Below are 13,213 nucleotides of genomic sequence, written 5' to 3'. Positions count from 1 at the left end.
GCAGCCATTCGTTGGAGATGTGGCGAGTACTTTGGATATCTGGCTGGCTGGCGGTGCAGTAACAGCCATCAAAGACCACCTAGGACCAGGTCTATTTAGTAGCATTTTCCAAAAACAGGTTATGAAAACAAAAACAACAACTGTAAAGAGTATTCGATGCAGAGTGAGCCAATGCGTTAGTTTTAAATGTAGCCTATATACTGTATCTGTCCAATCACAAGTTCTTGTTCTTCTATTAGATCACAACCTAAATATACACTTTCTGTAACAATGACGTTAATAACCCTTTGTTAATATTGCTTCCATGAAACCTGTGTTCCACACACACACACAACAGATATTTATTTCTGATGAAAGACCGTTCATTTGGCGTAGTCGTGGCCTCACAACAATCACCTTATGAGTGTAACGCACTCATGCACATATACAGTCTTGTGCAGCCATGATTGAATACCAACCACAACGTACTTCTACTTAAGGGAGGCTCTGGGACTCTCCACGTCGGTCAAAGTGATGAATAAAGAAGTCATTTGAGTGGCCTGGACCCCAGTGATCTAGACAGGACACTGGAAAAGGGAAAAGACACACGACCGCCTGATTGAACTCCGACCACATCCTTGTTTCCACTCGTTCAGCTGATTTTTTTCTCCTCCTCCGCTGCTCCCAAAACCCCTTTGCGAATGATGCTTGTCGTGTGCGAAAATAAGGAAAATGCGATCCGAAGAAGTGATTACGCAGACGATTTACAATCTGTCATCATATTTCCCGACCGTAAGAGAGGCGAGAGGCCGGGGGGGGGGGGCCCTCTGGTAGACCATAATGATACGTTGCTGCAGGTTGGTGATCACATTTAGTTCGGTTCTTTGTTGGTCATTTAATTGGAAGGGGCAGGAAAAGCAATTTGGATCTCCAGCTTAAATGGCATAGGGCTAAGCATGGTCTTTTTAGCCCAGTGCAGGGAGGGCGGCCGGCCCTCAGTGCTGTTGTGAGGAGCTGTTTAACGCCATGACATCAGCTTTGGCACGCGCACGGGCATTTTTCCTTCAGGCTTGAGGCTTTTCTCATTTCCCTTGCTTGGAGTCAGACCGCCACAACACGAGCCCCAGATACTTCAGTGGCCTCTGGACATGCTCCTGCAACCGCTTCCCTCCTCCACTGGCTGCTGGCTGTGTGTGTGTTATCCCCATCCGATTCCCTCCTCCACTGGCTGTTGGCTGTGTGTGTGTGTTATCCCCATACGAATCCCTCCTCCACTGGCTGCTGGCTGTGTGTGTGTTATCCCCATCCGATTCCCTCCTCCACTGGCTGTTGGCTGTGTGTGTGTTATCCCCATCCGAATCCCTCCTCCACTGGCTGTTGGCTGTGTGTGTGTTATCCCCATCCGAATCCCTCCTCCACTGGCTGTTGGCTGTGTGTGTGTTATCCCCATCCGATTCCCTCCTCCACTGGCTGCTGGCTGTGTGTGTGTTATCCCCATCCGATTCCCTCCTCCACTGGCTGTTGGCTGTGTGTGTGTGTTATCCCCATCCGATTCCCTCCTCCACTGGCTGTTGGCTGTGTGTGTGTTATCCCCATCCGATTCCCTCCTCCACTGGCTGTTGGCTGTGTGTTATCCCCATCCGATTCCCTCCTCCACTGGCTGTTGGCTGTGTGTGTGTTATCCCCATCCGATTCCCTCCTCCACTGGCTGTTGGCTGTATGTGTGTTATATCCATCTGATTCCCTCCTCCACTGGCTGCTGGCTGTGTGTGTGTGTTATCCCCATCCGATTCCCTCCTCCACTGGCTGTTGGCTGTGTGTGTGTTATCCCCATCCGATTCCCTCCTCCACTGGCTGTTGGCTGTGTGTTATCCCCATCCGATTCCCTCCTCCACTGGCTGTTGGCTGTGTGTGTGTTATCCCCATTCGATTCCCTCCTCCACTGGCTGCTGGCTGTGTGTGTGTGTTATCCCCATCCGATTCCTTCCTCCACTGGCTCCACTGGCTGGTGTGTGTGTGTTATCCCCATCCGATTCCCTCCTCCACTGGCTGCTGGCTGTGTGTGTGTCCTATCCTGTGTGTGTGTTATCCCCATCCGATTCCCTCCTCCACTGGCTGCTGGCTGTGTGTGTGTGTTATCCCCATCCGATTCCCTCCTCCACTGGCTGCTGGCTGTGTGTGTGTGTTATCTCCATCCGAATCCCTCCTCCACTGGCTGTTGGCTGTGTGTGTGTGTTATCCCCATCCGAATCCCTCCTCCACTGGCTGTTGGCTGTGTGTGTGTTATCCCCATCCGATTCCCAGCCTTGTAATGGAAGTAACACCTGCCTAACACTCAGTGCACACTTACAGACATTCACACACACACTACAGACTGTATTCATTGGGATTCTGTCGGTGTTCCTTTACATAGAAAATGTGGCCTCGTGGATTCCCATATTTGTCATGTCTCTCTCCATTTCTTTTCATAACATTCAACAACATTTTTAAGTTTCCATTCCAGTTTCAGTAATACAAGTGTGCACAGAAATGTTTTCAGGATTAGATGAAGAAGCTAACCGGCAGCGCATACCAACGGGCTCAGGTCAAACCCACCCAGTATGCCGTCGCTTCCTACTTCAACAAAGCCACTCAGTCTCAGTATCAAAAAGCCTTAATTAAGGGCTGGTTTGGTGGCTACCTGCTCCTGCAGTATATCAACGAGGCCTGGCAGCGTAGTAACTATCGAGCCGCCCCTGTGTCCTTAGGCTCTGCATTACACCAACACTTGCCCCAGCTCTCTTGCGATCGAACACACACACACACACACACACACACACACACACACACACACACACACACACACACACACACACACACACACACACACACAGCCAGTGATGATATTGGCTCATGAAGAAGTTCTTAGGCCAACGCCAAAAATATTGACTCCCCCTTTTAAGAAAAATAGTCCCCACTGCATCCGACATTCGGAGAGGAAATTAAATAATATAGAAATCAAACAGCGTCACGCTCCGACCAGAAATAAAATGTTTCATTTTCCAAGAAGGCAAAGAGGAAGTGTGCAGTGACAGCAGGCTGCCAAGAGAAACAAGGCCTCTCCACAACCCATGTGAAACCTACAGTATTTAAGATTAAAAGGCAGGGGGGGTGTTGGTTAAGTTGAGGATAGGGGGAGGAGAGTGGTGGGGAGTGTATGTGTTGGGGGGTTATGGAGTTACGTGGGGGGGGAGACGTGAATGGAAACATGCCGCACAACCATAAAGGAGAAGGAGAAGAGAGTCACGGGATTCAGATTCCATAGAAAACATGGCTGAAAAATGGGACGGGTGCTCGTTTCAAGACCACACAGTGTTTGGTTCTCTCTTTCGCCCCCCAGAATAACTTTCAAAGCAGGGGTGACTTGGCTGTTATGAGGTCCATCCCTAGCGCATTACTACCACCATAACATCAATTGCTCTAATCCAGAACCTATAAAACAGCTGTCATAGCTGATGCTGACCAATCAGTTGAGATTACGAAACTCTTTCAGAAGGGTCCCCCCCCTCCTCCTCACCTCCACACTGTTTAGGAAAGGCCCGTGTGGAATAGCACCTGTGTCGAGGCTCTGGGACGAGGCGGCCGTAGCGTGTAAGGGGGCAAACAGGGCCTCACTTTTAAGGGCATATTTGTCCTCGCCGGTTAATCAGGCGAATGAAAGCGGCACATTCTCCCCAGCGCTGGGAAGGAAGAGATGGCATATTTACTAAACATGCCCACACTGGAGCAACCTGGAGACAGCTCTCTATGGCTCTGTGTGTGTGTATTATTGTGCACTACTATGCCCCTGAGCATGTGTGTGTGTGTTTGCGTGTTGTGCTCACATGTTTACACAGTCCTGATCACATGGTAAGCAAAATTCACAACGTCCGTGCCCATCCTCTATTCTAAAATTGCTTTAAATCGTATAGGTAACATGGTAGCCTCACAAGCCACCTAATCCCACAAGATTACATTAAACGCTGCATGGATATCAGGGCTGAGAAGGCATGCTTCTTAGCCCCGCCTTGTCCCATCACCGCTGCTTCCTCTGATGAACTATGGCGTTGGCGAACGCGAAGCTCCGTTGTTGACAGGCAGTTAACAGTAGGAGTCATATTTACGAGGTGATCGCTAAATATAAAGCTTTTACATGACAGTTAAAAAGTTGAAAAAATAGACTCTGCTCCCTATCATACATGCTCCATTCTATGCCACAGCATATAAATGACAAGAAGGTTCAATCAACTGCAGGCAATCAGAGGTTACTGTAGCAAGACTATCACTGTATTGAATTCGATGTAGTAGGCTAATCTCGATCATCGCTACGGTTTGGCAAAAACATTAGTAGGTTACTTTACTTCTGTTAGTCTCACGTTGACACACAGCACGTTATGCATGTATGTACAGTACCAATCAAACGTTTGGACACACCTACTCATTCAAGGGTTTTTCTTTCTTTTTTTTGAAACAATTTTCTACATTATAGAATAATAGTGAAGACATCGAAACTATGAAATACCAAATATGGAATCACTTTTAACAAGGCACACCTGTTAATTGAAATGCAGGTTGAGACAATGCAAAGAGTTTGCAAAGCTGTCATCAAGGCACATATTGGCTACGTTGAAGAATCACAAATAGAAAATATATATATTGATTTGCTTAACAATTTTTTGGTTACTACATGATTCTATATGTGTTATTTCATTGTTTTGATGTCTTCACTATTCTTCTACAATGTATAAATTAGTAAACAAAGAAAAACCCTGGAATGAGTAGATGTGTCCAAACTTTTGACTGGTACTATATAATGTTTTGTTGCCCTTTTTTGGGGGGCTCATTATCCTGGTGTTCGATATGCCGTTCTCTGGAAAGACAACAAGTGCATGTCTTAGTTCCTCAAAATGCCCTAGGTTGAAGATGACAACTTCTCTTTAAACCTAGAAAATGTCACGCTGCGGCTTCTGTTTTCGGATTTTTTTTTGTCAAAGGTGATCCAATTGCTTTCGAATTTCTTATGCGCAACGCCCATTGGCCAAAACGGCTTCAATGCTATCAATTCCAGACTGATAGCACAGAGTTAATTACGAGGCCCTTGAAAAAGACATTTGATCCCAATTGTTCTGGCCAGTACAGCTGAATACGAGTATGGCTAAAAGGCATAGACATAAGGGTACAATTACATTTTGAATGGGAACATGTTGGCACACAGAGACACAAACATTTTCAAAGCAATGGCTAAGTGGAACACCTTCCATTTTGGAACACCCTACAAAAGTAAGAGTCAACAGTCGTCACCAATATTCTCACAATTCCTCATGAAACCAGGACAAGGAAAATACCATGTGTTTAAGGAATTTCACAAAATGTAATGGCCCTTTGGAGGAAGGACTGTCGACATACACCGAGTGTATAAAACATTAAGGACACCTGCTCTTTCCATGACATAGACTGACCAGGTGAATCCAGGTGAAAGCTATGATCCCTTATTGATGTCACTTGTTAAATCCACTTCAATCAGTGTAGATGAAGGGGAGGAGACAGGGGTCAAAGAAGGATTTTTAAGGCAAAGGAGTGGCCAATCCACAGCTGTTTGAGAGGTGTTAAACGAGAGAATAGCCTTCCTGGGGGCTGCTCAGTGCAGCGTTTAACTACAGACCCCTGACCTCTCGGCCCGTGTGGGCCTCTGAAACAGGCACACCTCCCCCTGACAGTGGCCTATGGGGCCTAAGGCCAGGGTAAGGAGAGGAAGATCCGGGGGGCCAACTCAATAAACTTTTTTTTACAGGTTCCTTGAGTTCCTATTGCTGAAGCGCTGGTCTTCTTCTTTCCTTATTTTTTCGCTCTTTCTCAATCTCTCTCTCGCTCACTGTCGTTTGCCTCCTCTCCCATCCAAAAGGCCCTAGGATTTTTTTTGACTGGTTCCTTAATGCTGGAGGGGTAAACATCCTTCTCTATCCTTCCTGCTCTCCCTCCGCCCTTTCCCTCCCTCCTGCCTCTACCCCAAGCCAAGAGAAACATTACAATGAGTACACTTGAGTGGTTCATATTTCCCAGGAAAAATGTCATTTGTGCCACGCGTGTACTTGGACCGAGACCACAGCAAGGTCTTTATATATAAATGCAAAAAGGCAGAGCTGGAAGTCTTTCCTTTTCATACATCTCCCATTTTGACAGCCAGGACTCTGAATGAAAAGGAAAAAGATGACTTTATAACCAGAATTAGAGAGGTAAACAGCTATTCGTTCCAGACAATCTGACATACTTGCCGGGGTAGTAAATTGAATATTATATGCACATATTTTTTGGCAATCTCTTCCTGCTTCCTATGGTCGGAAAATGTCAAAACAATAGTGGTTCGTTGTGGCAAAATTATCCTGTGCATTTAAAAGCTCACAGATTTATAAAACTCACCTACGTTTTGGCCTCAAAGAAACGCAACATATGCATATTTTCTTGGTCAACATTGTGATTTAATCTATCAATCTCTGATCAGCAGAGGCCAGACGTACACTTGCGTCATTGAGTCTTTACATTGAATCGTAATGCTATTAAAATAGCAACAGCTTTGTTGATGCATTCTTCTGGGTGTCCTTGATAAGAAAACATCTTTGCAACAACAAATGTGGGGTCATAAATCTTTGGTGGGGAACAGGGCAGAAGAACAACCACAACAGGTGTTAAGAGGAAGCCATTTATCTTCCTGCTTGGAAAACAAATTATATTATGGTGTTTTTTGTGGTTTTCTTTCTCCCCCTCCATAACATCAATGTTATTTCAAAGTCTTTCCACCTACAGATTGAGTATACGAGGCATTTTGATATTTCGAAGTCATACATTGGTTTTGGATGGCTGGTATTTAAGCAATCTTTACCGTTTCCTCAAATAAATCTAAATCAAATGAAATCAAATGTTATTGGTCGCACACACATGGTTAGCAGATGTTAATGCGATTGTAGTGAAATGCTTGTGCTTCTAGGTCCGACCGTGCAGTAATATCTAACAAGTAATCTAACAATTTCACTTGTTGGAAGCAGCCACTCAATGTTAGTCATGGCTGTTTTTCAGTCGGATGGCCTTGAGATAGAAGCTGTTTTTCAGTCTCTCGGTCCCAGTTTTGATGCACCTGTACTGACCTCGCCTTCTGGATGATAGCGGGGTGAACAGGCAGGGGCTCGGGTGGTTGTTGTCCTTGATGATCTTTTTGGCCTTCCTGTGACATCGGGTGGTGTAGGTGTCCTGGAGGGCAGGTAGTTTGCCCCCGGTGATACCTTGTGCAGACCGCACTACTCTCTGTAGTGCACTACGGCTGTGGGCGGAGCAGTTGCCGTAACAGGCGGTGATACAGCCCGACAGGATGCTCTCGATTGTGCATCTGTAAAAGTTTGTGAGTGTTTCTGGTGACAAACCAAATTTCTTCAGCCTCCTGAGGTTGAAGAGGCGCTGCTGCGCCGTTTGGAGGGTACTATGGTGTTAAATGCTGAGCTGTAATCGATGAACAGCCTTCAAACATATTCCTCTTGTCCAGATGGGTTAGGGCAGTGTGGTTGCGTCGTCTGTGGACGGCATTTGATTGTAAGGAATTCTAGGTCAGGTGAACAAAAGGACTTGAGTTCCTGTATGTTGTTATAATCACACCATGAGTCGTTAATCATAAGGCATACACCCCCGCCCTTCTTCTTACCAGAGAGATGTTTGTTTCTGTCGGTGCGATGAGTGAAGAAACCGGGTGACTGTACCGACTCTGATAACGTGTCCTGAGTGAGCCATGTTTCTGTGAAACAGAGAATGTTACAATCTCTGATGTCTCTCTGGAAGGCAACCCTTGCTCAAATTTCGTCTACCTTGTTGTCAAGAGACTGGACATTGGCTCGTAGTATACTCGAGAGCGGCGAGCGATGTGCCCGTCTACGGAGCCTGACCAGAAGACCGCTCCATCTGCCCCTTCTGCGGCGCCATTGTTTTGGGTTGCCTACTGGGATCCGATCCATTGTCCTGGGTGGTTGTCCAAACAGAGGACCCGCTTCGGGACAGTCGTATTCTTGGTTGTAATGTTGGTAAGTTGACGTTGCTCTTATATCCAATAGTTCCTCCCGGCTGTATGTAATAAGACTTAAGATTTCCTGGGGTAACAGTGTAAGAAATAATACATTTAAAAAAAAAAATACTGCATAGTTTCCTAAGAACGCGAAGCGAGGCGACCATCTCTGTCAGCGCCATCAGAACGTCCACAACACATGGTGGATATTTTGACAGCAGGGAATTTTGTGGATAAATTACCTTCTGTAAACAGGAAAACTATGAAATGTGGATCCACCTAATCAACCACACTGTCCCCACAGTAGGCCTATATGATGTCCCCATACTGGACCTATATGATGTCCCCACAATGTCTCCATACTGGGCCTATATGATGTCCCCACAATGTCCCCATACTGGGCCTATATGGTGTCCCCACAATGTCTCCATACTGGGCCTATATGATGTCCCCACAATGTCTCCATACTGGGCCTATATGATGTCCCCACAGTGTCTCCATACTGGACCTATATGATATCCCCACAATGTCCCCATACTGGGCCTGTATGATGTCCCCATACTGGGCCTATGTGATGTCCCCACAATGTCCCCATACTGGACCTATATGATATCTCCACAATGTCCCCATACTGGGCCTGTATGATGTCCCCATACTGGACCTATATGATATCCCCATACTGGGCCTGTATGATGTCCCCATACTGGGCCTGTATGATGTCCACACAATGTCCCCATACTGGGCCTATGTGATGTCCCCACAATGTCCCCATACTGGGCATATATGATGTCCACACAATGTACCTCTGCCCATTTATGAGTAAACCAAGTTCACAGAGTCCTCTGGAAAACTGAGAGCCCCTTATTGACGTGCGTCCTCTCCGTGACACCCGTGCAATCTCCCGCAGGCTAACATGGGAAACAATGCTGATTCCTAGTAAAGAAGCCTCCTCTATCAAAGCTAAATGAGCCAACAGGTCTCCACCAGGCTGAAGGATTTGGCCTCTCTCTGACTCGGGACATGTGATGGAGTACATAAATCCTTGGGTTCTTCCTGTCAGGGCTTGATCATAAAAAAAGAGAAAAAGAAACGCGTCACCCTTCCCTCCGGACTAGCAGCAATCCCTCTTTATGACAACACAATGCAATTACAGTATCGAATGTTACTTTGTTGGACGGCTGAAGGCGGATGGTGAAGGCAGGAGCAGTGCTGATGGACGGGTATGGTGGTTAGGGGGTGTAAACTTGGGGTAAACAGATGTCACTCTGGGCAGGAACCTGCCGGGTGGAAGATGTGATTTTAACAAGGCTTCTGGCTCGGAGCTGACATGACAACAACTGCCAGTCTTGTCACTCTACCAGTCCATTCAACCTTACCCTATCAAGACTTGGGATGCAAAAGGGTCTTTAGATGAGAAACACAAAATTAGGCAACACTTCACATTAATGACACTGTTGCAACTTTGTGTGAAGTGTAAGCCAAAATCATATTCTCTCCTAACAAAGTCTGACAACTAACGCAAGACTCAATGCTTAGTAATGTCCTTGCTCATTCTCTTAAGAGTTCCTAGTACTTCAGTTGGCAGAGAGAGGAGAGAGGGGGAGAAGGCTGTGTGTGAGCGAGAGAAATATGACTCGGCAAACCGGCCTCCAATTTCAATAAGAGCCCGGACGATTTACAAGGGCCCCTCATCGAGCTTGTTCCCCTGAAGCGTGGGCTTGATACACGACCGATGCCCATCCGCCATGGCACGCCTCACCGCCCTCTGCAGAAATCCCACCGTGCCAAGACAAATACCCCCGCTCAGTAGCATTTCAAACAGATGCATAGCACCACCGCAGGCTTTTATGACCTGTCATGCCAGGAGTATTCACGTACCCTCAGGAGAGCGATAGTATATTTAGTATAGACAAGATGCCTTTAAGCACGTCATTCCACCTATATATCCCACCTTATGGCCACCAAAAGACACTGGACCACAAGAGTGGGGGGGGTTACCGAGAATGAACCTGAAAACAGAGATAGGAAACTTTCCACTGGGAGGTGAAAGCTCTATCCCAAACACCCCGATGTAAGACGCAACACCTGATACCGAGGGATCGGTTTCCAGCGCATACCTTCTCCAGGTGCCTGCTCTAAGCTGCTTTTGGGTGGGGGAACTATGGAGGGAAGGAGGGAGGAGAAAGGAGGGTGGGGGTACATGTTTTCAACAGATCTCTTCAAATCCCTAAAAGGTCATGTAGAGAAGCAAATTCCTCGACAGCTGTGTTCCTCTGATCAGATCTCCAGGAGAATAGCCAGAGAAAAGTTAGTGGCCAAAAGGTCCTAGACACAGAATTGACAAATCCTCTTCATAATACCCATGTGGCCTTGCAACCACATTTTGATCGACTGGAACATTTTGGACAACTGGAGTTGATTTCATAGCCACTGAAGGATGTGTCATCATTAAACCACCAAAAGCATGAAAAACATCTTGACAGGTAGTAGGGCTTGTCAGGGCTTCAATGGCACCGCACTGTTTCTCTGTCAAGACAACGTGATTCACACCCCAGCCCAACGTCAAGAGACAAGCCTGTCACACAATGGAGTGTTTGTGTGCTCGCTGCGAGTCCGCCAGCTGTGCGATCACGAGGCCCTTGACACAGCACAGACATAAAACAGACAGTGGGAGGCGAACAACATCTCCTTGCGAACGCTGGCCACCGCTCTCTTATTTCCTGTAATCGTTAAAAGGTAGGCTTAAAACAATAACAACGAGGAGAGAGAGAGAGAGAGAGAGTCTTTCACCTCAATATTTTTCTCCCCATGTTGAACTTGACTTTACGGTCTCCGTGTTGGGTTTGTCTTAGCCGATTTTTCTCTGACAGTCCGGCTCTTGCCAGGGTGGCCAACCATGAATCAGGTAGCATGCCTTCAATAAATCTCACTTCAAGGAATTGATTCAAACCTGGACTAAAATCCTCGATCATTTTGTCCAATAAAAAAACAATTTGCCGCCATCCATGACTAAATGGTAGAATTGTTCCTGGACGTGTCCTTTTCATTTGATATAAAAACACATACGGGCACTAGTGCTGATATTCTTACATTCAATATCACATTCTCAATACTAATCACAATGGGGTGAAATCCTAACTTGAGATCTGCATATGTGTAACTTAGATTTTAGCGTAAACTACGCATTGATGTCAATGGGAGATGAGCCCCAGAATCGTTATTACATTACAACGTGTATAACATCCTGCATCTTCTATGTATTCTACCGTAAAATGACTTATTATAGAGTACGTGTTGTTTATTTGCAACCATAAATCAGTACTGTTTGTCTCACCTCTGCTCCGGAGTACTTTTCCGTTCGGGTCACCAGGTCATCCAGACACATGTCCTGGTCCACGGGCATGCTGCGGAGCTGCAGCGCGAAGATCTCCCGTCGCGTGGGGCCGTCCGGTAGAGGGACGTACACTATCCGGTCCAGTCGACCCGGACGCATCAGGGCCTAGGCAACAGAAGTGAGGGAAATGAGCTGTTAGTCATGTGTGTGTGATTGTCTCTGCTGCTGGGTGACAAACATGCCTTTGAGGATGGAGTCTTCATCAATCAATCAATAAATACATCTTTCCACCTATCCTTCTCTCTGACTCCCTCCCTCCATCTCTCTTGTTAGGAACCTGAGACGAGAAAAATTCCAAGCACTGATTGCAGGTGTGGTAAACTTGCCCAGAAGCAAGGCCTGATTTGCACAATTGACCTCAGCTCAAATCAAGCGTGAAGATTATTATTCCAAATGGAGGCCGTGTGCAGTCTCAGGAGGACAATATCCAATCAAAGTGCACACCATACGCCGGTTTCCAAGGCACAGAAAAATAACACTGGATGAAAGATTGCACATTTCAACTATTGTTTACCATGTGAAACAGAAGAAAGGAAATCGCAGGTGAATATTCGTTCTAACACGTTGTCTTGCAGTGGAGGTAAGAATACTGTTTTGGTTTATCTCCGAGAAAGAAAAGATGAAGGGAACTATTCTGAACTAGTTTGTTAGGAAGGCATTTAAGTCCTTCAATATTGACTGAAGGCCGTCATTGCTCTTGGAAAGGAAGTTAACATGGCTAAACACAGCCGGATCATCAGTCGCAGGGGGCAAACAGAATAGCTTTCCTCCCCACAACCTAGTGCACGGGTAGGCAACTAGATTTAGCTCCAATTTTTGTTTGGAGCGAATAGTCGGGTCTGGAAAATAATTATAATAATTTGTACACTGCAAATTGACCACAACTAATCCTCAACAGAGATTATTTTTGAAAATAACAAACATTTCATATCTCAATTACATTGTGACAAGATCACGTCTCTTTTTTATTTGTGGGAATACTTGGGAACTGATTTTCTAAATTAAACTCAAAGCTAAATTCCAATTCTTTTACCAAAAACTAAAATCCCCCCAAAAATATATAAAAATATGTTGCCGACCCAAAAATATCCCTCCAACCACTGCGGTCTCTCTTCCCTGATGTCATAGAGGGACAGTTGGCTGCTCAGCACAGACAGACAGACGCGCCTGCAGAGGTGGAAGTAATGTCTGTGCCTCTGGTGAGCAGTGACTTAGCCCACAGCCTTTCAATTTTTTGTTTACGTCCTCGTCACATCCCCTGCTATAACCTTCTGGATATACAAAGGACTTTCAAGCCCAGAGACTTCCTTCCTATATGTACATATTTAAAATCTGTCTGTGTTTCCCTGTGTGGAACGTTTGCAAATGGGGGGAGATTTTTGTTGTTGTTGACGTAACCATAACAGTCTGGCTAACAAATTAACGATGTATCACGAGAGGATCATTTTTTGTTGCTGTTGGGTTGTCCAGATTCCTCCACTTGGATCCGCCCTGCTATGCGCTACCAACATGAATAGGAAGACAACAATGTCACTGTGATTAGGATGGGGGAGATGAACAGGCCCCAGGGCCACTGCCAAAGGAAAATAATAAAGGTCCATGCTGGCTAGGGGCCAGAGTAGCTTGACAACGTGTGTCTGGAACAAAAACACGTGAGGCTGTCTCTTCTTTGTCATCGCTCTTCCCACAGGGGGGGGCGGGGGGCTGTGGTTGATTGTCGCCGAAGTGCATACTCTGCTCCACTGTGGACGTGCCAGGGACACTTCCGGAGTTGATCTCCC

The 13,213-nt window shown here is 46.2% G+C and overlaps 1 protein-coding gene across 2 annotated transcripts in view; it reads right to left on the bottom strand.

Annotated features, from left to right (window-relative positions):
* Positions 1–13,213, bottom strand: part of spata5 (spermatogenesis associated 5) — a 130,342-nt gene that overhangs the window by 7,635 nt on the left and 109,494 nt on the right. For both annotated transcript variants that reach the window (XM_042325652.1, XM_024429447.2), the window contains exon 16: positions 11,373–11,537. In XM_042325652.1, the coding sequence (XP_042181586.1) occupies positions 11,373–11,537 (165 nt within the window). The remainder of the gene's footprint in view (positions 1–11,372; positions 11,538–13,213) is intronic.

Source organism: Oncorhynchus tshawytscha, linkage group LG08 (assembly GCF_018296145.1).
Source record: "Oncorhynchus tshawytscha isolate Ot180627B linkage group LG08, Otsh_v2.0, whole genome shotgun sequence".
Classification (NCBI taxonomy): Eukaryota; Metazoa; Chordata; class Actinopteri; order Salmoniformes; family Salmonidae; genus Oncorhynchus; species Oncorhynchus tshawytscha.
Note: the sequence above shows the minus strand (reverse complement) of the source record. Positions and strands in the feature narration are given on the sequence as shown.